Source organism: Perca fluviatilis, chromosome 10 (genome assembly GCF_010015445.1).
Source record: "Perca fluviatilis chromosome 10, GENO_Pfluv_1.0, whole genome shotgun sequence".
Taxonomy (NCBI): domain Eukaryota; kingdom Metazoa; phylum Chordata; class Actinopteri; order Perciformes; family Percidae; genus Perca; species Perca fluviatilis.
The window spans coordinates 11,870,366-11,897,544 of NC_053121.1; the positions used below are offsets into that span (position 1 = coordinate 11,870,366).

A 27,179-nucleotide genomic window follows, 5' to 3' on the forward strand; every position below is an offset into this window, starting at 1 on the left:
GGTTCCCAACCTTTTTTCCTTGGCGCCCCCCCTACTCATGTCTAAAGCTGAGCCCCCCTCCCCCCCACCCCGGAACCCAAAGTTGAGGTAACTCTCGAGATAGAGCCTTACTTTCTTTTTTGATACAGAGGAGTTGTCAGCACTTTGACGTTTCTCCGCCATGTTTCATTCATCAAATATTGATGCCGTGGCGGCAGGAAAAACGAGGAAACAACAAAATATATAGTTTTCATACAGACTTTTGTATACATTATATATTCTCGTGTATTATCATAATTTGTTTAACATGTGCAAAAGTTTTTTTACCTCAAACTCAAACCAGATAAAGACTCGCGCCCCCCCTGGGATCTTTCCCCCCTGGGGGTGCCCGGACCCCAGGTTGGGAACCACTGATTTAGATGACGTGTAGTAAGTCCAAGGTTGGTTCACTCACACGGATAGAAAAACAGTGTTGCAATTTAGGATACAAATAAAACTAATGAGAACAACTTTCTTCTGAGTTCTCACAGAATGGAATGTGGAATGTAACATTATTCCCAACAGTTACTCTAAAAAATAAAAAAGAGACACATTATGGAGCCAGGACAGTGACAGTAACCTGTAGTATTGAAAATAAAAATTGGCATTGAAACAACAAATATTGGAACTGAAAAATTTTGAACTGAAATATAAAACACAAACATCAAAAAGTAATAATCTCACAATGCTATTATTTTATTTCACTTTGACATATTTTTGCATTATGATAGGTTTTTCAATGCCAATCTACATTTTTTCTTGATGTCTGACTTTTTTCAGTGACAGTTTTTTTTTTTACGCTGTCAGGATTTTTACAATGTCACTGTTTTCAGTTTCAACTGTCTGTCACTGTTTTGGCGTAGGGAGGAGGGGGCCTGAGGGGAGGGACAAAGGGGCGTGGTGTACAGGTAATTTGCATAGGCTACTGGGAGAGACCGCAGCTCCACAGGCATCCTCACAGATTACCCATATCTGCAATGGCTTCCACAAGTTCACCTGGAACCTCCAAATCTCAAGTAAGTCTGTTTATTTCTGCCATTTCTTTTCACGTAGAAGCAGGCTGGTTTAGTGTTAACTTTAAATGTAGGCCTAAGCTGTGGCAGAGGTTAGAACTGTTCTCTTAATACATCCATGCTTAGCACACGTCAGCTAACTTGTGGCTAATTGTAGCTAAGTCTCCCGTTGAACAAGCGCTAACGCTAGCTAATACCACATCAGCTAGCCCACTTGGGGGTTTAAAGTGATATTAATAGTGCACTGATGTGTCAGTCTTTAAGAGGGTCGCCTGCCAAATCCCTCCAACAGTCTGCATTTATTTTGTACCCACTATATATTTGTACCGATAGACTGTATAACAGTCTGTTTGTACCACGCCTTCCAGAGGGACCTTGACACTACCAGACTTGTCCAGGACCCTGTGCAGCTTCAAAATGTTCAATTAAACCTTTTTTTTCAATTTTGTTTTGGATGCTTATTATGGCCATATGTGCATAACAAATTAAATGCACACCTAAAGTGTGCATTTTATTTACAAAAAAAGTGTAATTGTTTTGTGAAGTATTCTAAAAGCAACTGCAGTCTTTTAACATTACTTGTCAATTACAGGATATACAAGATCTTTTCTTGGAGGGGGACCGTGACAGAAGAGTCTGCCAGTGGAGTACTTTTACCACCCATCCAGTGCCCTCTGAGGCCGCAGACTGTGGCAGAACTATGTGATTCTTTACACATAAACATGGCAGGACAACACAGGAAAAACATTTTGTTTGTTATTTTAAAATGACAAATACCACTACTACTTTATATGTAGTACTGATTTTAATCCTTAACAATTTTTGAAATGACATGCATTTACAGTATGGGCTCCAGCAAAACAGTTAAATCTGTACCTTTTCAGTGAATAACAAATAAATATATTCAAGTAAGAATTTGACTCTATATTTCTTAACAAATTACAGTAAATGCAATGATAATGCATATGAGGGTTAATGTGTACTGGCCTGTGCAAAGGGTACAAGTCCCATTTCATGACTAAAAACAGTGTAAGTGTAAATAGTCAAAATCCACAGGCTGACGTTGCAGAACTTCCTGAAGCCTTCTCAGCAGTCTCTCCGTAAGCTGCCTCCCAGTCGAAGGTGCCTGTAATTATACACAACTTAGTGAAATCAGATGAGAAATGTAAAGGTTATGCCTTTAAGCCAGAAATACCACAGACATACTAGTTTTTGTTTACAGGCAAGTTTAAACATGTATGTCCAAGGAAACCTTTAACCGATAATATCAGTTTAACAGTTATAAAATATTGTACTGGACTGTTTACATGATAATGTTAACTTATGTTCAGCTAAGGCAGTTTTTCACTAACTGTTCCCGTGCTTTTCTTCTCAGTTGTATGCGTAACGCGTTCTGCCTGTGTGATTTGCCTAGAAACCTGTCAGTCAGCAGCTATACTTGTGATTGGAGGATAGTTATGGGGGAGGGCGTCCCGTGCGCAGGCGGCAGGTAGAGAGAGCGGAGCTTGCTTCTCTTAAGACATCCATGACGGAGCTGGAGATGCAAGCGAGTCAAGCCTCGGTGCACCAGCAGTAACACTGGCCTTAGGACTCCTAAAGGACAGGAATTACTGTTATTATAAATACTAGATTATAGAAGATAGATTGACATCCCTGGCGGGAGACTTAGCTACAATTAGCCACAAGTTAGCTGACGTGTGCTAAGCATGGATGTATTAAGAGAACAGTTCTAACCTCTGCCACAGCTTAGGCCTACATTTAAAGTTAACACTAAACCAGCCTGCTTCTACGTGAAAAGAAATGGCAGAAATAAACAGACTTACTTGAGATTTGGAGGTTCCAGGTGAACTTGTGGAAGCCATTGCAGATATGGGTAATCTGTGAGGATGCCTGTGGAGCTGCGGTCTCTCCCAGTAGCCTATGCAAATTACCTGTACACCACGCCCCTTTGTCCCTCCCCTCAGGCCCCTCCTCCCTACGCCAAAACAGTGACAGACAGTTGAAACTGAAAACAGTGACATTGTAAAAATCCTGACAGTGTAAAAAAAAAAACTGTCACTGAAAAAAGTCAGACATCAAGAAAAAATGTAGATTGGCATTGAAAAACCTATCATAATGCAAAAATATGTCAAAGTGAAATAAAATAATAGCATTGTGAGATTATTACTTTTTGATGTTTGTGTTTTATATTTCAGTTCAAAATTTTTCAGTTCCAATATTTGTTGTTTCAATGCCAATTTTTATTTTCAATACCACAGGTTACTGTCACTGTCCTGGCTCCATATTACCATCGCCAGCTTTAAGGTTGTGATAAGATGATTCCCACTTTGTTACATACTGGCATGTAATGCAACCGTGTTCATGAACCAGAACTTCGACAATAAATCAGTAAGTTGCTACTCAAAAAAGTGTTTCAAGGTTGGCAGGTCTGTTAATGTAAAAAGCTAGAACAAAACAGCTAGACCAAACTGCAGTAGAGACTATCCTTAGGTGTGTGCATATTAGGGATAACACGATATGAGGAAAATATGTGATATACGATAACGTTGTTGAATATCGTTAATGATATTACTTGCGATAAATAAACAGATATTACAATGTATTCAGTTCTACATTTTTGATGTTTTCTCAAATTGCTTCTTGAATTTAAAACAAATGAAAGGAAATTATTTTCAACATTCTTTTATTGAACAAATTAAACATTGAATTGAATATAAAATGCATAATATATATTAAAAAATGATAATTACATTCTAAAGTGCCGTCATCTACTGATATTTTCTTTCAACTAAAAAAACAAACAAACTTGTCTATCCCGATGTGTTTATTGCGCAAGTTGATATCTGTAAGCATATTATTTTAATGAGTATGAATGTAAGCATGTGTTAAAGTCCTCCCCTTACCTTGGCAGGACGGGAGCGCTTGAAGCTCAGTAACAGCAGTAACGGGATTCTGCCAGTTCTCCCCGTATACATGAGTAGGGAAGAATGGGAAGAATGACAGAAGTAAGAAACAAGTGGCTTCCTTTCTTTCTTCCGATTGACCTATGTCAAAATTACACTGACGGGCCAGTAAATTAGTAAAATGTAACAACTTAATGTTTCATTAACACACAATTGTCACAGCGTAGGAAAGCACAGTGCTCTCGCCAGATGACTGACAACTTGTTTGGCTCATTATATCTAACCAGTGTCCGGTGGAATTAGCAAGCTAACTTCGTTAGCATTAGCTAACTAACGTTAGCCAGCGGCCGCAGCTGGGGCTGTTCGGTCCCTCCACTTTTTTTGCAGAGACAATGTTGACAGCCCTGGAGATGGACAACCTGTTTAGCCATCTCTGCTGCTGCTGCTGCTGCCTCCGTGGGGAGTAAAACAGACGGACCACAGGCTCTTTGCTGCCGGTGGCCCGCTGCTTATTTGGGCAATGCTGTTTTGTTGTATGGTATCATAGCAACGACTATGACTCACAGCACTGACGGATTCTTTCCACTTCAAAAACCACTCCTGGGGAGTGGGGAGGGTGTCGGTACCCGATCTGTGCTGCCTGCCTGGTATCTATACTTTACTGGAGTAATTATTTTACAGCATGCTTTTTACTTTTACTCCTTACATTTTTACGCAATTATCTGTACTTTCTACTCCTTACATTTTAAAAAAATAGCCTCGTTACTCCTATTTCAGTTCGGCTTGTTTCATTCCGGCTTGTCATCGTTCAAAAAAACACACAAAAAAAAAAAATATATGCAGAAATCGCATAGAGTGAATAGAGCTCAACCAAGGGGGTAAGCTTCGCTTCAGAACTCGAACCTCCTATGGCGCCATTTTGATGCTACAAAGCGATCACCTCCCGTTAGTATTCCATTGACTGCCATTCATTTTGACGTCACTTTGACAGCGAATAACTTTACATCTGAAGCGTTTAAAGACTCTATTTGTCCATTGTTTATTTAAAAAAAAAAACACGACAATGTATAGAGTTCGGGATCGTTTCGTCACGTCGCAATGCATTGTGGGAATCACTGTACGGAAGTAGATGTACTGTATACTGACTGTATATAGCATAGCTGTATAGTAGGCTGATAGTAGGCAGTAGGTAATTGAAATTGTAACGTTGGTCATTTGAGAATATTAGGTTTTTATTTAGGTTATTTTAAAAGGAGAATTCCGGCCAATTTTTATGTTAATCTTGATCGCTATAGCTACGCTAGTACTTTCGATAGAAAAAAACCAGACCCGAATCAGTGCAGGTAACACGGAGAAGCTGCAGCTACGTGTGGAAGCGTCCCCTGAGCTAAAACGGCAGTTGCCTATATATTTTTTCAGCTAGCTAAGCTTCAGTAACGCTATTACTGTGCAAGCCACAGACATCATTTATCCCGTTTCCATGTAGTTACATAGTCATGTATATGGTCATAACCACTACAGTGCTCATTTACCAATTTTGAGGGGGAAATAAACTAAACTTTTCGCTGTGAAGGCATGATCTGTCCTATGCAGGACATCCACCAGACCACCGGGCGCTCTGGAGATTTTTGTCGACTGCGGGAGGGGGATGAAGGCTGCTTGCCTGGCTAAGGGAACTAGCTACCACACAGACTGACACTGACAAGCTCACAGCACTTTCACAAAGTTAATGTATTATTATCAAAGCTGGGTTCTTTTTGCTTTGCTTTGTGGTCAACTCCGTTAGCATCGCGGCTAACGCTAACTGATATTTTTATGACATACATACATAAATATGTCCTCATTTTTTTTAAGTAGCATTGTTTGGCTTCACTATTAAGTTTGTCAGTATACGGTATAGCCAACTTTTTTTTTGTCACGGTCCATAACTCTTCTCCGTGCCGGTGGAGGTGGAGACCGGCCGGCTACGCTATTATCTTATTCCCAACCGGCGTTTGCGTTACCTCTAAAATGGCCGCCGCTACCCACAATGCACCGTTCCATAACGTCTACGCCCGGGCGTAGCCTTGTACCTCACGTTATGGCTCCGTAGCAGACGTTTTTGTAAAAATAGGCTAACGATTGTGTCATAACCAAGCGACTTACTGTCGCATAGTAGAGGAATTATGGTGCGTTCTTTTTGTCCACCGAAGTCGATTTACGAGTCGTTTTGCGGAGTTACGAACCGGAAATTGCAAAAAGAACGCCACCGAGGTCGTATATACAACTCGTCAAGTCGTCTGAACTCAGAGGACCCCGAGTTCACTTTCAAAGATGGCTACGTCGTGCATCACACATAGTAAACATTGTGGTTTTCTACAATTTTAAGCACTTTTGTCGTTGTTGTAACCAAATGAAGAAGTCGTACACATAGCACTGTATACTGCTACCTATAGGCATGTCGCTACAGTCTTATTATGAGTTAAATACCGCCTAATTAGTTATTTTGTAGCTTGTGCAGCTGAAATTGGCTAAAGACGCTCGGTTGCTATATGACAACAACGGCTTTAAGCCGAGTCTTGAGCAGAAAGCAGAGCAGTAGCCTAACGTTAACTTTAACCAAAACGTAATTTTCATGTATCAAACTGTGAAATATATTTGTGTAATATGTCAATAACTGGGTGAATAGAATCCTAAATGTTACTAAAAATGTTACAAAAATCCATCTTTTCTCCGACTCATAGTATTGTGTGACAAAAAGAACGCAACAACCCACGGTTATTCAGTTTTTTTTTTTTAGGGGGGAATACACTAAAACGAACACGGGGGACAAGGGCGAACACGTTCTCGTTTGACTTGCCGTCCGTCTACAGAATAGCTCTTCCGCCGTCCGTCATGACGTTCATAATTCGCGGGAGTAGAGTGTGACGTCACGTGCAAAGGGTCTATTGGTTTGTACGCGATCCATTGCACCTGCACAGACCTGGTGCTAATACGGCACCGGTGCCAATGACCGAATAGCCGGTCGGACCGAATAGCAACGCAGATTTCGGTTCCTAATTAGGTGCCACTTAAATGCCTGCGCTTCTCTTTGATGCTCCGAAAATGGACGTTTGAGGGAACTGAAACATCGCCGCACGGGACACTAGTTAACACTACAGTTGGCAGCAGGTAACGTTAGCCTACCGTTAGCTATTAGCTGGATTAAACACGGTTAAAATGCTGACAGCTAAACGGTGTAAAAGTGTGTCTGTATTTCACTGGAGAGGATTGTAACACCAGACTGTAGCTGCCATTGTCTGAAAAACACCTGAAATAAGTTATTGTTGTAAGTTATTGTTATTACATTTTTAATAAATCATTTAATTTAGCAATACACAAGCCATTCTTTAATGTCACCTTGTGCTCCTTTGTGTTTTTTTTAAGATGAACTTTTTATTGTTTTATATTTTTGAACATACAGAACAATACAATTGAACAAGGTGCTTCCTTTTTTTGTGGAGGTGGGGGAGTGCACTATAGGCCTCTGTGGGGGCTAAGCTTTTGTCCTTAATGGCATTTTTTCCCCCTTACATTACTTTGAAACCCCCCCCTTACATTACTTTGTACTTTTACACTTTTACTTGAGTAAAAAGCTTGAGTTGATACTTCAACTTCTACAGAAGTATTTTCAAACCCTAGTATCTATACTTCTACTTGAATAATGAATGTGAATACTTTTGACACCTCTGGTCATGTGCATGCGCAAGATGTTCGCGCATGCGCAGATGATAATCCTGTTTTACGAGGATTATCTAAACCCAACCGTCCCGTTATTGTTGTCCTTGTCCTGCGTGTCATGGAAACGTAAGTCCACCCACGACCTTTTCCTTAACCTGTTTCAAAAGTGACGCCAATAGTCCCGACCCAGCACGTTTAGATAAAGCGTGTTTAGATATGACGCTTTTAGCCAAAGGCACCTGACCAAGCATCCGTATTTTACGCAATGGGAGTGAGACTGTGTTGGTCTGTCTATAGCTATGTTTCCATCCACACGTTTTTATCGAATGAAAAATGCCTTATGTGTATGTATATATAACAGTAAAATCCAGAGGTAAAATTCAAAATATGAATTGAGGAAATACGTTTGGTCTCATCGGATTTTATCTTGATCGATATACGGCTTATACGATAAACGCTGATGGAAACGTTATTTGCTGAATTGCGATTAAGTTTTAGGTCATTTTATAGTTGTAACCCGCCACAAAACGAAGAAGAAGAAGTTTTAGTTCATTTCCGCCCAGTATTTCCGCTCTGTTTGCACACATGACAGGTGTCAACAAAGACAGATGTAAGTGGACGAACGAGGAGACAAGACTTTTTGAATTTAATTTACGAGCAAAATATAACGGCTATTTTAGATAGCAAAAATCTAAGAAATGCCCTAATTTATCAGGAACTCGCGAAGGAAATGACCAACAAAGGTTAGGACAAGCCGTGGGACGTCCTCCGGAGTAAATCAAACACCGATACACATCTCAAAAAAGAGAATTGTCTCGTAGCGGTGCCGAAGGGAAAATAAAAGGCAAGTTCCACCTTTTTGATGAGCTGGATCAGATCAAAGGCCCATCGTAGCTTCCTTGGCTTCTAATATTAACAACTACTTTTGTCTAGCAAAACTTTGCTCGCTTGTTTTGCTTGAATGTTGTGCGATTCAGTGCGAAAATGAATGGAAACACCTTAAAATGTCTCAAATCAATTCGATATACCAATTTAATCACAAAACAGCATGTGACGTCATTACGCACAGGTTTTTATTCGCTTTAAAGCCGTTTGATGGAAACACTTTTACCAGCTTTATTCACATGAGTTTTTTTACCGAACTTCAGATAATTCGATTGACAAGTGGATAGAAACTTAGCTTATGTCTGTTGTTTCTCTATCTTTGCTTTCTGGTGGCGTTTCTGGTGCTTACATGTCCTGCCATGTGAGGATTTAACTCCTTTTTGTCCTCTGGATGAGGTAATGGAATTAAAATTTTGTACTTCACTAGGGCTGTGCAGTTAATCGAATTCTGATCGTGATTTCGATATCAGAGAAATGAGGCATTAATTGCTCTAATACCACTGTTTAACAGTAGGCCTGCACGATTCGGGGAAAAATTTGAATCACAATTTTTTTTAGCTTAGAATTGATAGCACGATTCTCTGCCACGATTTCTTTCTCACGAAGTGTTGTGTTTATTGCACACATGAACCATGACAAAACAAAACAAATTGGCAGTACCAAACATCGATTTATTTATTTTTTGGCACCTATAGCACATTGAAGTCAATATTTTAAAGATAATTTTTTGGGGGCATTTTTAGGTCTTTATTTGGATGGGACAGCTTAGACTTGAAAGGGGAGAAAGAAGGGGAATGACATGCAGCAAAGGGCTGATTATTTCTCATAATCAGGACCTTGTGTTTGTAATTATTATTATTGTATATTATTATTATGATTATGGAAACATGGTTTTAGTATACAGCGTCCTGATTGGTGGAAAATGGGTTGACAAAAATATCACTGTCACAGAGCCTGAAGCGAAAAGTTGACGTGGAAAAGCCCAGCTTTAATGGACTCATAAGCAGGTCCTGTATGCCTCATTTTCAATGAAACGATGCTGTGGCAAAATAATAATAACACAACCAGCATCATTATCAAGAATGAAGAACACGAACATAACGATTGCGTCATTCACGTGTCATTCACGTGCATATTAAGTAAACAACATGTATTTGTTTTGGTCTTATAATGCATCCATATTTACCGCTCCAGCGGAGAGGATGGTTTCTTCAGCCAGCTTAAGTATATAAGAATTTGTCAAAATTTCAAGATTCCCTGCAAACTAAGATAAACGGACTACAAAATGATAGATTTTGCTTTAGCTTGTTTTATAAAAATTTGTTCTTTGCAGAGTAGAGCTGTGTTTGCGTAAAACAGCGCAGCGGACAAGAGTGTACTGAGCAGACAAAGATTGAAATATCGCTTTCTACATGTTTATGCTGGTCTACACAGGTGAGTGCATTGATAAGTATTGGCTTTTAACTCACGAAGGTTTTAATGTAGTCTACTTACAGTAACAAGACTAGCGTTAGTTCATCTGCCCCAGCGGCCATTGGTAATCCTCTTTGTATTGTTCCCAGTCAGAGATATGAGTCAATCAAACTACCGTAAATAACAGGTCGCGCAACTGTGAACGTTGTAATTTGGCGTGCGGTTGAGAGAGTGCTTCAGCATTTCAACACATCAATAACTCTCTTGCGCACATATTGCCAGCGTGCCATTGGTTAACGTCCCGCGTGCCCATGGTGGCACGCGTGCCTAAGGTTGCTGACCCCTGGACTAGATCCAAACCTGTGCCACTGCAAAGGACTTAGCCTACATGGGGCGCACACTCAACCGAGTGAGCTAGAGGCCGCCCAGGCAGGCAGTACAGTTTAACCACGATGTGTTATGTTGTCGTGCAGTCCCAACTCTCTGAAGTTCCTGTCTTCCTGAAGGAGTTGGTTAAGGTCCCGCGTGCCCATGGTGGCACGCGTGCCTAAGGTTGCTGACCCCTGGTCTACAGGGACTGTTCCCAGTACCAATTCAGCATTTATTGCTGTCTCTGTGCTTTGAATGTTTGTACAGATGGTCCATTAGTTGCTGGGATCTAAGCTGGGCTGTACAATGAGTTATGAGTGTTAATGAGTAACTACACAAGATACGGATTACTGCGGGCTTGTAGTTTGTTTCTGTGTATATATGCCAAGTATAAAGATACTGTAAGTGTATAAGTCATTTTGCATGTTTTTTGTTTTTATTCACTACTGAGTTGTACTCTGAGTGCTTTACAAAACAGTATACATTTTTGTATGCTAGAGAATGGATAACAGACGTGTAAGGGTTGAGATTTCTTACCATAATCTAGTGTGGGTGAATGCATCTGGCCTTGATAGTTTGATTGAAAAGTTCAACATGATGATGTAATAAAGCATCATTCATAGGTAAAACACGGAGCCAACCTTTTAGTTGTTGTCATAATGCAGATCCAGTCTCACTTAGTTGTTGTTCTATTGCAGTCACTTTTAGGGGAATTATATCATCAGTAACAGCAGTCGTTGCTTTTGAAGCTGCTGTTATCACACAGTGATAACTGCTGTTATCACACAGTGATAACAGCAACTCTGAATGAGTCATGTGAATCTCTCAGTCTGTGAGATGGATATAATAAAGTCTTTGTCTTTATTATATCAGTTTTAGATTGTGTGTTGAAGGTCTGCTAAATCGTAGTTCTACAATTAAAATAAAAAAATCTAAAATGTAAGCCAGGACACATCATTGATTTATGTCATCTACAGTAGTAGCTATCTAAAATTGACGGCTTGGCCGTGATAGGGCCTTGTAACGCCCCGAAGCCTCATATGTGGTAACCAGTTGCAATGTTTTGCCTACCCACCTGGAGAAGCAGAACTTTGAAAGTGCTTTCTGCCATCAGACTGCTGTAGTGTGACCATTGCACTTGCCTGAAATCAGCTGTTCTCATCATATTTGATGTGTATAGGGCAGTGGGCTTCCCACACAGAGCATACTTTAAGGGAAGTGCTCTTTATTATAAAGGTCATAAAGAGATTATGCTGAAGCTTTTTGTAAAACACTGATACAGATTGTAGGTTAGGGTTAGGTATCGTTCAGGTTTTTTCCAATACCGGTGCTAAAACAATCCTTTAAAGTGGTGCCGGTGCCTAAACGCTGCCTGAACCGTTTCCATGGTTTATTGCTAAGGTCATATGGCCAAATTTAAATAATTTATACAAATTGTAATAACAATAACTTATTTCACCAGTCAATGGCTGTGAAGCAACAAAAAGTAGAACCACTAGATGACAGAAGGGTACTTTAAAACAACAGCTTGAGTTTATCGGGGTGCTCATGAGAGCATCGAGAGGGACATATTTTTAGCCCGCTCAGCTCATAGAATCCAGAAAGCTAACGCTATCCATGGTCCATGGGCTTGGGCGTGTGTATTCCCATGGCACATAACTCAAGCTAGCAGGGGGGGAATTAGCCTCTTTAAGCCACATTTTGGTTTACCTTTCTTGTTCTGACTAAGTTGTGTTTTTTTTTACTTTACACACACATTGCTTTTTTCCTATCTTATAGGTTGCTAAGAAGATGTCCTGCCGTCCTGTGAGTTCACATTTCCACATTCTTTCCTTAACTCTCTGGGTTTGAGAGCTCAGCAGAATTAGAAGGCATTTGTCATGTATTTAGATTAATAGCTTCACGAGTTTTTATCACACTAGCATGACAAAAATATTGGAAGAAACCCTATAATTTATAAGGAGTTACACGCTCTTTAACATTCCTCTTGTTAAGCTTCAATACTAAATCAACACAAAGACCGATTAGTACCAAAAGTACCTATTGAGGGGCCAAACGTTCTCGCGCACTTCTGTACACTTGCTGTTTTGTGTAGAGTGCGTTCAAACTGATGAAGTATGGCCACATGCAGTGCACTATGAGTACCCGGATTCTGCACTCGAAGCGGTTAAAATTTTGTGCGTAGATCGCTGAACACTACTTGCACCATTCATACAGTACTATGACTCGCACTTAACTGCCGACATTTTATTACGGAGCGGAAGCTACATGACCACCAATGTATTTTTAAACCTGTAAAAGTGGCGTGCGAGGAAGCTGCAGCGGTTACTATTAAAACGGCTGAACACAAACTATACAAATGTAACATATACATGCGTTTTTTCCAACAAGTCCCACTATACTGCTGTCAGTTAGTGAGAAAACAAGCCGGGCGACAGCAGTTGGCGGTAATGCTCCGCCCAGCTGCAATTTTCCAGGTCAGTGCATAACTGCCGTGCGTGATTTGAGACAACACTACTCAAAAGGTATATGCACTGCACAAGTGTGCACAGTGTACTACCTGTAAGTGCACTCACGGAAGTATCCGAATTGAGACACACTTCAGATCTGCAAATAGCCACCGCCATGCACTCTGAGTGTGTCACTGACAAAATTTCTCTTTGTATATTTGAGACTTACTGTTTGTGTTGGTAGATTGTTGTTTGTTTGTTGTTTTATTTTAAAGTGTGGCCACTATCAGATATATGGGAAAAGAAATGAGGCATTAATTGCTCTAATTCCACGGTTTAACAGCACAATCAATGAGTGTGCTTTGCCCTCTTGAAAGGTGCCAAATGCCTAAGACTCAAAAACATGGTCCGGCCTGGCGTGTAAAATAACATTTGAACTTTCTGTCAGTCTGCATCTTATATTGGGAACATTATAGAATCTGGTGTCCACGTCTGCTCTATCCTGTATGAAAACCTCCTTTATTCATTGAATCCCTGCAGCCCTTTGTTTGCAGCAGGTCAGATATTTGATTAGATAAAGCCTAGAAACAATGCCATTATGCATCAACTGTGTTCACTTTGATTAAATCCAGGGCTCGACAGTAACGGTTGCCCCGGTTGCCCATGGCAACCAGATTGAGTCAATTGGCAACCATTTCGTGGCCTCTGGTCGCCCTCTTTCGCAACCACCTGTTCAATATTTGTGTTTTTCTTAATATATAAAAACTAATCAAAACTTACAAAACTGGAAGGTCTTATTTCGAAAGAAGTCAATATTTTAATATTTCTCCGTAAAGTTGAAACACTACGTCCGCGCGCAACACAACATTTCAGCTGTTGTGAGACCGCTTTCAACACACGTGAAAAAAGATACAGGCAACGCAATTTTCTGTTCACATTAAAGCAGTAGTGTCAAACTCAGTTTCACTACGGGCCATATTGGAAAATAAGAATCACATCAAGGGCCAGACATTTAGAGTTTATTGACATGCTTTCATTTTGAAAAAGTCAAATATCTTTGACTGTATTATTGCATGTCTTCTAAAGCCTTCTTCCTTACAGTTTGGTTGACATAAAGCCCTAAAAAAAGTCCGCAAAAAATCTCCTTAGCCATCACACAAAAAAGGCCCGAAATTTATTGTGGACCTAAATTGATATGCGGGCCGGATCAAAATCTGCGGCCTTGAGTTTGACACATGTGCGTTAAAGGGATGGTTCGGAGTAATTTCAGCCTAGGGTCCTTTGCACCATGACCTCGAGCCAAACACCCCGAGCTTTTTCCCTTGGTCTAACATTGGTCGAGTTAGCGCTATCAGCCGAATGGACCCAAAGGTGTATCTCGTAAATTACCCCACTAATAATGCCCGGAATGGTACCAAACTTCTATAGTAGTACAAATAGGTTCTGTACTCATAAAACTAGGCATTGGAAAGTTTGTAAGTACACCAGGAGTTTATTTAAATAACACTTGCCTGATGGCTTCTACTCTCTGCTGCTACCGCTGCTAGCTAGCTGGCTCTCCAATTCTCCTCCATTAGTTGTAGCTCCTCCACCTTCTAAAATTGAGCCACTCTTTGTCGCGTTCGATGCTAACTTCAAACTCTGCCATTTCGTTGATCTCTTCCTCTGTTCCCTCGCTTCTTGGTCCTTCTTCACTACTTTACTGGTAGTATCTTCCGGCAATAGATGTCGTGCTCTGAGCGGGATCTGGCACTGGTGCTGAAAAAGTTTTTTGGTATATCCAAAGTTTTTAATTATTTTTTCCAAAGTGTTTACAACTTTAAGTGTTGCAAACTGGTACTACCAACAAAATATTAGTGCATTCCAGGAATTAATGCGTCTTGGAAACTTTTTCAGAAACACTGATCCAAAAATTTATCTGATCCGTGGCTCAAAACCACGGTCCGATCCGTGAGTTCAGTTATCCGTTGCACCCCTATTTGAGAGGGATGGGAAATTATATTACAAGCCATTATCTCATTGTTTCATTATTCATTTGTGGTATAGTTACATAAGAAATGAATTGCTCCAAATATAGGCAGTTTATAACATGGCAACCGTATTGTCAATTTCGGCAACCATAAGCTAATGCCTGGTTGCCAAGCTGGCTACCACTTAAAAAAGTTAGCGTTGAGCCCTGAATCACATTCAAATGACATCAGGCTGCTAAAAAAGCTACACATATCAGACCTGTCGGTTATAACCTGGTATTCTGCCCATTTATGTAGGAGATGGCGTATTAGTGAGGCTCATTAATCATGTGGGTCAGGACTCACTGCACATAAATAAATATATATCCCCTCCTTGGGGATAAAGCTGGGGTTAAAAATGTATGTAAATATTTGCCACAGTTAGGGGGGCAAGAGGGGGGGGTCGAGGCTTAATATTAAGGGGGCAAAGGCCACCCTTGGCCCCCCCCATAGAACCGCCACTGTGACAATGTCATGTGTTGCTCTGATTAATCACCAAAATGCGAACAGGGTAATAACATAATCTAACCTTGATAATCGGTGGAAGTTTGCAATTTCTTGAAAATCCCAAATTATGGAGAATATTTCTCCTGGGATGTATTTATTATCAAAATATGTAACTGAGTGGATAGAAGCATGTGCATACTTAAGATTAGCCTAATGTGTGTCAGAAGGTGGGAAGGAACATAACCCATAACTGACGATGATGATGACTCGGTGAAATGGATATTGGGTGTGAGTGTGAGTGTGTGTGTGTGTGTGTGTGTGTGTGTGTGAGAGGCATGCCTTTGTGTTGTACCTCCCTATCTTACTAAGCCCTATAAACAACAGCCCATCCTGGCCAACGGGATGTGAGTTTTGGAGCCTGCCCCCTGATGATGTGCTGATGTGTGTGTTTTGATAGAGCACATTCTGTTGATAGAATCACTGGCTGGAGACACACACATGCACGCATCCAGTTCATTGACACCTCCCTTCATCAAAAACGTGCATATAGTTTAATTTCTGATAACAAAAGAGGAACAAGACAAAAATCTCTCACAGTTTTGTCACACTTTATTAATTCTCAGAACAAAACGTGCATTCCCAAGAGAAGTTTTCCATCTCTTGTACCCTTTTTTGTTTTTTTTCCCCCTTTAAGCCAAAAGGATTTCTTATCCATTCTCAGAATATTAATTACTAACAAAACATTAGCTGTCTCTTCCCAGTATTAGACTTTGACCCTTTCGTTACGTCCCTTGGAGGCAACTGTTCGGTTCTAATTTACTAAACAAAGAAATGACTTTGTCAGATACACATTCCACAAGCCCTCTTCTTGACTTGTTACTTTATTAGAACCGTTCACTCGGGTGGGGCTACATGGTACACATTCAGAATGATCAACCACTGGGGAAATAATACTTGATTACACATGCAGTAAATATGTTCAAAACATTATGCAGCGTCGATTGTGTAATCGTACAATTCTCCCCACAGGTTTTAATAGTTTTTGGACAACAATGGAACTCTAGCTAGGCTTTGGATGCTCAGACTAAGCTATTTTGTTTTTGTTATGTTGATTTTTGTCAGGCCGTCACTGTGACGTTCATCAGATGACCGGAAACTTCATGTGGGATGAAGCCTCCAAGAAGGAGTTCCTGATTGGTGTCAATCCTGACAGTCGGTTGCCTCTTTGGTGGGATGGATCAGAGCCTTTATGGGTCACCCTGCAAAACCTGGGAAAGAAGGTTTTCATGTACTACTGGCCGGGTGAGCACACACAATGTTAACCTGAACACTCAACTGAAGGCTAAGGCTTGTCTACACAGAAAGCGTTTCAAGACACTTATTTTGCTTTTACTTGTGTACTTTTAATACATATTCAAATTCATATTCAAAATTTTAGGCATTTTTCAGAATACATCATAGAAAATCTGCTTAGAAATATAGGAAACATTGGATAGGATAAAGCACAATGTAATTCTATAGGTTTCAGTCTGCCACTTAAAAAAAACAGATCCAGTGCTAGTTCCATGGCATCAGAAATTTGGATAGTCGTCATGGAAACATAAATTGGTCATGTGACAAGGGCTGGGAAAATTGGCAGAACAGGCAGCCTGTGAACAGTACTGTGATCCATTGGAAATCACAACAGTCAGATTGACAGAACTTTAGCCCAATGGATTGGGCCCCCCTCCTAGCCCCGCCCCTGTTGGAGACATGGAATCCCAGTTGGCCCTGTGTCAGAAGGTTGTTGGTGCATGGGGGGTGCGGCAGCCTAAGAACCTGCTGGTGGACACCAGCAATGAAGGAGGCTGTCCAGCTGAAGTTGGAGGCCATTGGGGCTTGGTTGGCCCAGGGGTCTCCTGAAGCAGCAGGCTGCTACTGGGATCATGTGTACATTCAGCGTTATATCCCCATGGAACTTTATAGGCAGACCTTCAGTATTATACTGTGAGATATTTTGGAAGTAAATAAAGTGCATTTCTTATATATGTATATTCATTTACAGTAGTAGTACCATTTTTTTGTGAATATAATGTCCCTGCCTTGAGAAAATATTGTTGTAGTTCCGAATTGCAGATGTTTACACCACGTCTTTGACATTTAAGTGTTTTTCTACACCCTAAAAATGTGAGCATGTAAGCAGTTATAGGACCATGATATAATGTAAGTAGGAACACCAGTAAGCAGAAAGACCTCCTTCTATTTATTTCTAAGAGGAAGAGTTATTAGTATTGAACCACCAAGTCAGCGTCCTGAGCACAAATGCCCAATGATGAAGTTTAAAGTTGGGGTAAGAACTCACTTCAAGGCCTGTGTGCTACTATTTGCGATGTTAACCATCCTAAGAAGTGTCTGTAAATAATGCAGTGATATCACGCGTGTGTCTTCAGGCTGCGAAGTGGAGATTCTGAGTGTCCGTCCGTCATTCTGTGAGGAATACGTCACCAACCCATCAGAGAAAAACCTCACAGATGCGATAGAGGATGCTCTCAATGTCCTGAGGTAACAACCCAATGACATCATGTGACCCATGGCTTACTCTTTGCCCATACATGGAAAAGAGCTGTCAACTTGAGATTTGATTTTTTTTTTACACACCGAGCCAGAGAGATTAATGTGTGTGTGTGTGTGTGTGTGTGTGTGTAGGTCGGGCCAAGCAGGCATGGCAGCAGTATATTATGAGAAGATAGATGTGGAGGGCCATCACTTCGGCCCAGAATCTGAACAGGTCAGGACAGCTGTGCGACAACTGGATCTCGCTATGCAGACTCTCAACAGAAAAATCAAAGTTAGTAATATCCCTACCTGTAGTCATGTTTCCATCTAATTGTCAAGCGAATTTTAAGCAAACTTTTAAAATGTCGCAAAAAAGAAAAGAAAATGCGAATTAGATGCGTTTCCATCAACTGGTTTAGAGCGAATAAACTAGACTACACAAAGCGTAGTTTCGTCACAAGCTGACACGCGTGGTTGTAGATTGCAAACCGGCTTGCTAAATCAAAGAGTTTAGAAGCTAAGTTCTTTTGCTAAATGGAGAGAGGTAGCATAGGACAAGTTGGCCACCTGCGCGGAATACAGGGTTGTGGCAGAGACTTGAGAGGGAGATTTGTATACCGATGTGTATACGCGGTGTGCAGGGCCATACGATTCAAGCTGTTGAACCAATTCGTCAATTTACCCGACGTGGCTATAGCGCACCACAACTCCACCACGCAACTTGTGCCACAAGTGTACGGCGTACTGGATGGGACCCATTTCCCGATCCTTCCCCTAACTGATGGATACCGGGACTATAGTTCGCTACGTCACAACTTATTCGGCAAAGCTGTTTCCATCTCCCATTTTGCGCATTAACTCTTTTTCGAAAAAAGCAAAAACTACCTCAATTTGAGGACATTTTTTTTTCTTCAAATTTTGTCGTTTCCATCAACATTTCCTAATGCAATACTTCAAAATGCGCCTAAAAATACGTTGATGGAAACAGGACTATTGTTAATAAAATATACAGCTACTACTGCTTCTCCTGTCATGCAGTTTAATTTTTCAACTGCTTCTGTTGCTTGTGATGTTTCTGCAGGAGAAGAAGATGGTGAACCAGCTGAACATTATGCTGTTTTCAGACCACGGTATGACAAAGATCCAGTGGATGGAGAAGGTGATAGAGCTGGACAAGTATATCAACATGACAGCCATTGTCAAGATGATGGACAGGGGACCAGTGGTCAGTCTGTGGCCCAAAGATAACAAGTACCAAGAGGTGAGGCCAATAAAATGTGTTCAAATTAGCCTTTTCAACCACCACCTTCTCCTGTTGTCCACTGTGTGTCTAAAGCAGGCTGTACCATGCCAGTGTAAAGATGCTACAATGTGCTCCTACTAGTCTAGATGTGACCCAGAACCATAGACGGTAAAGCTAATGGACGTAGAAGCAGTGACATCACCCATTGTCAATTTGGCCTTGGCCATCTTGTGTCGGGAGGATTTTCTTGACGAAAGAGTGGAGCTGGGGAGGACGACGCAGCCAAGCCAGTGTTGATTATGGTTGCAATGGCGCTAAGCTAAGCTAAACACTAAAGAGTGAAAGTTGTTTTCAACCCTTCTGAAGCGAGTCATCCAGTGATATCCGGACGATATCGCTGTCAGGCAGAAACCTCTTATCTCCATATTTTGTCATTTTAAAGGGGTGATAGAATGATTATATAGGGTATTTCACACTGTTCCTTATGGTCTCCTAATGGGGTATGTAACATTGGTTGGGCTGAAAATGGCCTGGTTGATATTTTATTGGCCCTTATGCATCCTTGTGTTTTGGCCCTATTTGTAACAAGAGCTTTTCTTCCAAATATGGTATGGTCATGAATATTTAGATGAGCTGCGCGCTGATTGGTTGAGCGACTTGCCATATGCACATATTAGAGACGCGCGCTGATTGGTTGAGCGAATCCCCAATACACATACATTAGAGAAGCGACAGAATCTCATATTCCAGACACTGCAATGTTTCATTACCAAATTCACTTCTGAGACTTTTTTAAGCGAGAAATCAACTATATAAAGCTGAAATATGGGCCGTTTTACAAAATTTGATGGCTAATTGCAAATTTGGTAAGACGTGTCGGACTTTAGGAGCTCCACACAGTCTGACGAGAAAGCGGCAGCCTGCTGGGCTACATCTCCAGTATCCCCTTTGTGGATACTGCACTACGGGGCTCCGCGGCCAGCTGCCGGCATTACTATAATATATTTACTGTTTGAATTTCGTCACGCCACTTTGATTTTAAGGCATTTTTATGAACGTGAGGCGTCTTTGTAGGACGAGCAGCTGCTTGCAATATGTCCCATTCATTACAATGGGGAAATACCGCAGCTAGCTAGCTACACTGTCGCCATAACTAAATTATATTTACAGTTTGAATTTCGTCACGCCACTTATATAACATCATTCCCCAATGTCTTATAAAGCTAACCGTTGTGTCCGATTTGATTTTAAGGCATTTTTATGAACGCAAGGCGTCTTTGTAGGACGAGCAGCTGCTTGCTATATGTCCCATTCATTACAATGGGGAAATATCGCAGCTTGCTCACTTTTGCATAACTAAAGTATATTTACAGTTTGAATTTCGTCACGGCATGAATATTACAGGTTCCTCAAGGTCTTACAAAGCTTAGCTAACACTTCAATTGAATGTATTTTTATGAATGTCAGAGTTAGGAGGAGGCTAGCTAGCTCTCATTGATGGACTCCATCTCACCGCGGCTCTAACAATGAGACTCGCGGACGAGGCGTTTATTTCCCCGATTGTTTGTTTAAATAACTCAACACACATACCCATTATAAGATTTACTGGAACCTGCGGGCTGCGGTAAAAGATTGCGGGCGTAACAAGCTCGCTGACACTGCGGTCAGGGCGGCGATGTAGCAACCCAGGCAGCACCAACACCGGCACTAAAGAAAATTTGCAATTAGCCATCCTTTTTCGTAAAGCGGCCCATATTTGAGCTTTATATGGTTGATTTCTAAAAAAAGTTTCAGAAGTGAATTTTGTAATGGAATAGCGGAGATCTGCGTGACCTAGATAGATTCAGAAGACTACCTGATCTCAGGTCAGTTGTGTAGCCTATGTAAATATTGGGGCGTGACTGTTCTTAAGGTTCCGGATTTTGAGACGCTTGCGTAAGCAACTCAGCTTTGTTGGGATTCGCCCGTTTTCAGCGGCAGTTTCAAAATATGAGATTTTCATAGCAAAGGGGTGTCAGTGGGACTTTGAGCTTCTATGTATGTCCTATTTACCCACCGAACTGTCGTTATTCAACTATGACAGGTTAAAATCGGTTTTGCATTCTAGTGTATTAACCAAGGGGGTAAGCAAGAATCCAGAAAGCATACCTCCTATGAGGAAATTCTGAGGCTATCAAGCAATCACCTTCAGCTAGCATTCCATTGACTCCCATTCATTTTGGCGTCACTTTGACAGCGAATAACTTTACATCTGAAGCGTTTAAAGACTCTATTTGTCCATTGTTTATTTCTAAAGAAACACAACAACGTATAAAAGGCTCCATTACCTTGTATCTCACTTAATGGCTCCGTAGCAGACGTTTTTGTAAAAATAGGCTAACGATTGTGTCATAGCTACGCGACTTTCTGTCGCACAGTAGAGAAATTACCGTATAGTCAGGAGAAGCTCGCAGGCAATCAGGGGGGACGTTGAGGCGTACGGTCAAGGGAGAAGCCCATAGAGAGTCCATGAAAGCATCGGAACAAAATATTTCAGCAACGTTTTGCTCCTGCTCCTACGCTCATGGACGGCTCCTACTCAAGCTCTCCGTCTCTGCAAGATTGGGAATGATTGAGATTTCTCTTGGGTTACTTTTGGCCACTAAAGTTTCTCTCTTCAATCTGTTATTTCGTCTTCTCCCTGAGCAACACTCATCTTCTTACTTTTGTGTTCTTTGTTTTGCTCCACTGACTCCCTTCACTCTCTCTTTAGGTCCTTTCTTTTCTTTCGCTTCTCTGATTTGTTGCGTTTTTTTTTTTTTTTTGTCTCTATCATTTTCTTCACTTACCCTGTCAGTCTGGGGCACACACGTCACGTGGTACGCTCCATAGGGTTTGTCGCGTAGTGGACCCGTGCGCTGACGTGCACTAACATGTGCAAGTGGCACGGTGACTGGCCAATGAGACATGATCATTAAAGCGTTTCAAACGGTCTCTAAATCAAACGCAACTAAGCCACACAGCCAACGGACGGGACGCTGCGCTCCACAAAATAAACAAAATATCGCACACTTTTGATATAATATTGCGCAACGTGATATCGCGATAACGATATTGAGTCCATATATCATGCACCCCTAGCTCAGGGATATGCTTCAGTGACAGTAAAGATACAGGATGCTCTCCATGGTGCACCTGTAGAAGTTGCGGAGTATCCTGAAGGCCATGTTGAACCTCTTTAACCTGTGTGGGGAGCAGAGCAGTCTTTGTGATAGGGTTTCAGCTCAAATCTGCATCTTTTTCTTTGTTGACTGGAAAGCAAGGCAGTCAGGTAGTGTACGTTGTTAGTAGCTGGCCAATATATTGATATTATATTGATATTGTTATATGAGACTGGATATCGTCTTAGATTTTGGTGTCGTGATATGACATAAGTGTTGTCTTTTCCTGGTTTTAATGGCTGGATTACAATAGAGTGATGTAATTGTTTGAATTTACCGGTTTTAGCTTTTCTATTATTTGCCTTAACCCACTTAGTTATTACACATTAATGATTATTTATCCAAAATATTTTTTTGTAAGCGCTAATTGTCAACCCTACAATATTGCCGCAATATCGATATCGAGGTATTCGGTCAACAATATCGTGATATTAGCTCTACTGGCCAAAAGGCTTCTATTGTTTTTTTATTCCTTCCTCGTCTTCCTTTTTAAGTGCATCTTGGCTCAGGGAAAATGAGATGACCTCTTCAAATATGTTTCCTTATACAGGTATTATTATGGGCCGCTCACACCTAATCAGACTAATTGAAGCCAGATGGTGTGTCAGCTGAACGTGAGCCCTACATATATCCCTTCATCAAATGTGTTCACCATTTGCCTGAAGAAGACCCAGTAGGGTCGAAACGTTGCATTTTATATTAAATATGGGAGTTTAAAGCAGTGTTGCGGACATTACATTCTTTTCATTATTATAACATCAACCTGAGCCTGAAAGGACAGACTGATTGTACGAACAAATTACAGTATAGATTTTTCTTTAGCATATATAGCAGATCACACATTTCTCTATGCAGCTGTCTGACCAACTAGCACTAGTTAGTAAAGCTATATTTTGTAGAAAGGTTTGGTGTTAAATTAACACTGTGTGTATCTGTGTGTTATGCCAGGTGTATGCCGCGTTGTCCCAGGTCCCTAACATGCGTGTCTATGCCAGACAGGAGATCCCTGAACGTTTCCATTTCAAAGGAGGGAGGTTTGTTTCCCCCCTGACGCTGGTGGCTGAGCCAGGCTGGTTCATCATCGAGGTAACGGATACAAATTTCACTTTCACATTCACTAGGACAAAGTCTTCTTCTCTTCACCTGCAATTTTTTTTTTTTTTATATGAGCAACTGCATTCGAAGTGAATGCAAACATATATATATATAGATAGAAAACAATATGATATATATGCGTGATCTTATGATATGGCAAGAATCTAGCTGCCGTGGAAGGTTACCATTTAGTAGCTATTCTGAATCACGTGGATTGGTAGTGTTGCAGCTATCAAAAATGAAGACTGCAACATCAGAAACATTACTGCATACTTTGCTCTATCTTTTGTTAAGATATTTGTGTGTGTGTGTGTGTGTGTGTGTGTGTGTGTGTGTGTGTGTGTGTGCGCGTGTCCAGAACAAGGAACATCTCCCATACTGGAAAAACGACTCTGGGGAACCCTCAGCCTGGCAAAATGGTTGGCATGGTTACGACAACGAGTTCCTCGACATGAGAGGCTTTTTCTTGGCGTCAGGACCGGGTAACAAAGTCATATTTTAATAGTAGAATCTGGGCATTATTTTATACCTGTGATCTTTCGAGCAAACAGCACCCTGCTTCACAATGCTACTGTATCTGTCCTAAAGCTACCACCACCTCCTCCTGTTGTCCACTGTGTGTCTAAAGCAGGCTGTACCATGCCAGTGTAAAGACGCTACAGTGGGCTCCTGTGTCTAGCCCTTGTGTTGTCCTTCGGGTCCCCGGGCATTGAGCTTCAGGTCCCCCCGGTGACCCTTGCGTACTATGTGATGTCATTTCACGTGAAGAGACCCGTGCTGCGATCGAACGCGTTTGCACAGGCTAATACAACATGTGAATGAAATAACCAAGTCCCCATGACACGTAGGACAATCCAAGGGTTAAATGTGACCCAGAACCATAGACAGTAAAAATAATGGACATAGCGGGGCCGGGGAGGACAACGCAGACAAGCAAGTGTGTTAATTATGGTTGCAATGGCGCTAAGCTAAACGCTAAAGAGTGAAAGTTGTTTTCGACCCTTCTGAAGCGAGTCTTCCACTGGAGTTTTACTGGCGGGTAAACGCGGACCACTGAGTAAAGCTGCGGTTCATCTGCGTGTACGGCAGAACAGAACATCAGCAGACTTTACCTTAAGTTACCAGCTAACAATAGCGCTAGCTAGCTAGCTAGCATGGTTGGCAGGGTGTTACCGAACACTGAACAACACATTGACTACGTTTACAAGCTGTCAATGCTCAAAAAATTCCTTTTGATGGGGATATGTCGATACGCGTTTACATGACCAAAATTTCGGGTTAGAAAAGGGGTAACCCAGGTAGCATATTCGGGTTTTTGCCGGTGTTTACATGGCCGTGCGCGACCGGGTTATTGCTAATATTCCGGTTTTGAACGGGTTATTGGCTGCATGTAAACGTAGTCATTTTTAGGCAAACCAAAGTGTTCCAGTTAACTTTGATGAAGTGAAAACACACAATGAGAGGGACAAAGGTTAAGATGAAAACACCCAAAAACCAGTTCAGGGCTATTTTAATGTACACATTGTTAGCATGGTTAGCATTGCTAAGCCTCTTTGCTGATTTACAGGTCCCAAAGCATCCCCTGCTTTATCGTCTATTTTAAACAAAACAGGACCATCATTTAAAAAATGAGCATCATACTGAAGAAGAAAAAGACTTGAAACTAGCGATTGAGACCATAAACTCATTTTTTTTTTGGCAACCAGTGGAGTTGCCCCCCTGCTGGAAATTGGATAGAATGCAGCTCCATGGCACTTCGGCATTGGCTTCGCTTTTCAGACCCGGAAGCTCCGTCCATTATTTTTTTACAGTCTATGCCCTCCATGCCCAGAACCCAAGTGAGCCTGGGTCTTAGTTGTTTGTTTTGTGTGAACTGTGCAGGAGAAATGACACGTGCTGCTGCTCTGTCAGTATGGTCTCTAGTTTGCGGTGTGGTCAGGATATTCATAATTACGTTTATTTCATTTCATCCAGACTTCAAGCGGAATGTTCAGGCTGCTCCAATTCGATCGGTGGACATCTATAACCTCATGTGCTGGACGTTGGGAGTGAAACCTTTGCCCAATAATGGGTCCTGGTCTCGGGTGGAGTACTTACTGAATAGTTCTGATGATCCATCTCTGCCCACAACCCTCTGCTGTATGAGTGCGATAGGAGTACTGCTTGCACTATGGCACTAGGCAGACCGATGTCTGAGCATTTTCAGTTTTGCCTGTGGTTTTGTTTTCTTCTGCAATTTCTCTCAATTTTCATTTGTTGTCAATCATGGTGAAAGATGAAAAGTTAGAGCTATAACATGTCAGCAGGAGTTGTATTCAGTGATGCAAGTATTCAGGGTTTCTGGTGCTTTACCGTTTATCACATGGTATATCACCGATATATACCAGGGTCAAATTTCTTGTATGTGTTCACATATTTGGCCAATAAGGCTGGTACTGATTTCTGGGTTAAAGGGCACAATCCTAATCATTTTCTAATACGTTTCTACAAAGTTTCCTGGAAAGAACTAGCTCATTTGAAACTAACTACAGGGAAAATAGGAATGTTCTTGAAAAGAACTGCTCCATTTAAACTCAACCTATTCATTATTAATAGATCATTGGAAACATTGTTCTCTATATACAGTATGTTACACTGTATGCTTGCCTTTAGACACATTTCACATTTATGTCCAGCTGACCTGCTGTTCTCAGACTAAACTGTTTAGGTTACACAATCAATTAATTGGTAGTGAATGTAGAGGCTGAGCCCAAGCTTTAAGCCCCTGAGGTGCTGTTCCACGGGTAGAGTAATTGACGCACTTTTTACCTTTTTGATCAACGAAAGTCCAAATCATATTTGCAGTTAAAACCTTTGGTTCCATTTATTTCCATGATATCTTCATAGGTTTCCACACAAATTACTGCTTGTATGTATGCCTGTGTAGTGTTGTGGTGTTGGTGTGCGTGTGGTCAAAACCTGTATGTGCTTCTGGGTTGCACCCGAGGAACCAAAGATTGGTTCCTATTTATACCAAGGACACTAATTGGCTCTTACAGTGAACAATTTAAGTATTTCCAAACTACATGGTTCTTTCCGGGAAACTTCCTAGGAAATGGTACAGATAAATGATACAGACCCCCATAAAATAAAGCATTACTGATTTCTGTGTTTTGTAACCTTGAACTGTTGAATGTAAACCTCTTCTCTTGCCATTTTTGTTCCAAGATCTAATTTTCGATTGTGTACAATTTTAAAGGTCCTATGACATGGTGCTTTTTGGATGCTTTTATATAGACCTTAGTGGTCCCCTAATACTGTATCTGAAGTCTCTTTTATATAGGCCTTAGTGGTCCCCTAATACTGTATCTGAAGTCTCTTTTATATAGACCTTAGTGGTCCCCTAATACTGTATCTGAAGTCTCTTCTCAGAATTACAGCCACTAGAGCTAGTCCCACAATGAGTTTTCCTTAGGATGTGCCAATTCTGTGTCTGTAGCTTTAAATACTATGGAGGAGGAGAGACGGGGGGGGGGGGCAAGGTGTAGGGGGGGGGTGTGGCCTTGACCAACTGCCATGCTTCGCTTGTTTGCAAGCCATGATGTGTCTCTATCTCATGGGTTTGGCCAAATTCTCTGGGCGGGCAAAGCAGAGAAAGGGGAGGTAACCTTGCTCCTTATGACCTCATAAAGGGAAGATTCCAGATCAGCCCATCTGAGCTTTCATTTTCTCAAAGGCAGAGCAGGATACCCAAGGCTCGGTTTACACCTATCACCATTTCTAGCCACTGGGGGACCATAGGCAGGCTGGGGGAACTCCTATTAATGTTAAAAAACCTTTCATGCCATGGGACCTTTAACCCCTGCATTTCCAGATCAGAATCAATCATTTTAAATATCACAGAAGTGCACTTTTAAACTG

The 27,179-nt window shown here is 41.3% G+C and overlaps 1 protein-coding gene and 1 long non-coding RNA gene across 2 annotated transcripts in view; both read left to right on the top strand.

The window, feature by feature from the left end:
* Positions 1 to 26,444, top strand: part of enpp6 (ectonucleotide pyrophosphatase/phosphodiesterase 6) — a 32,564-nt gene extending 6,120 nt beyond the window's left edge. Inside the window, exons 2-8 of the mRNA XM_039814272.1 lie at positions 16,329 to 16,508; positions 17,636 to 17,747; positions 17,892 to 18,033; positions 18,823 to 19,002; positions 23,133 to 23,270; positions 23,638 to 23,761; positions 25,254 to 26,444. Coding sequence (XP_039670206.1) covers positions 16,329 to 16,508; positions 17,636 to 17,747; positions 17,892 to 18,033; positions 18,823 to 19,002; positions 23,133 to 23,270; positions 23,638 to 23,761; positions 25,254 to 25,459 — 1,082 coding nt within the window. The 3' untranslated portion in view covers positions 25,460 to 26,444. The remainder of the gene's footprint in view (positions 1 to 16,328; positions 16,509 to 17,635; positions 17,748 to 17,891; positions 18,034 to 18,822; positions 19,003 to 23,132; positions 23,271 to 23,637; positions 23,762 to 25,253) is intronic.
* LOC120567324 lies at positions 895 to 1,946 on the top strand. The gene is made up of 2 exons (XR_005640542.1): positions 895 to 1,034; positions 1,624 to 1,946. It is a non-coding gene; the product is annotated as an uncharacterized LOC120567324 (long non-coding RNA).
* Positions 26,445 to 27,179: the final 735 nt, after the last annotated feature.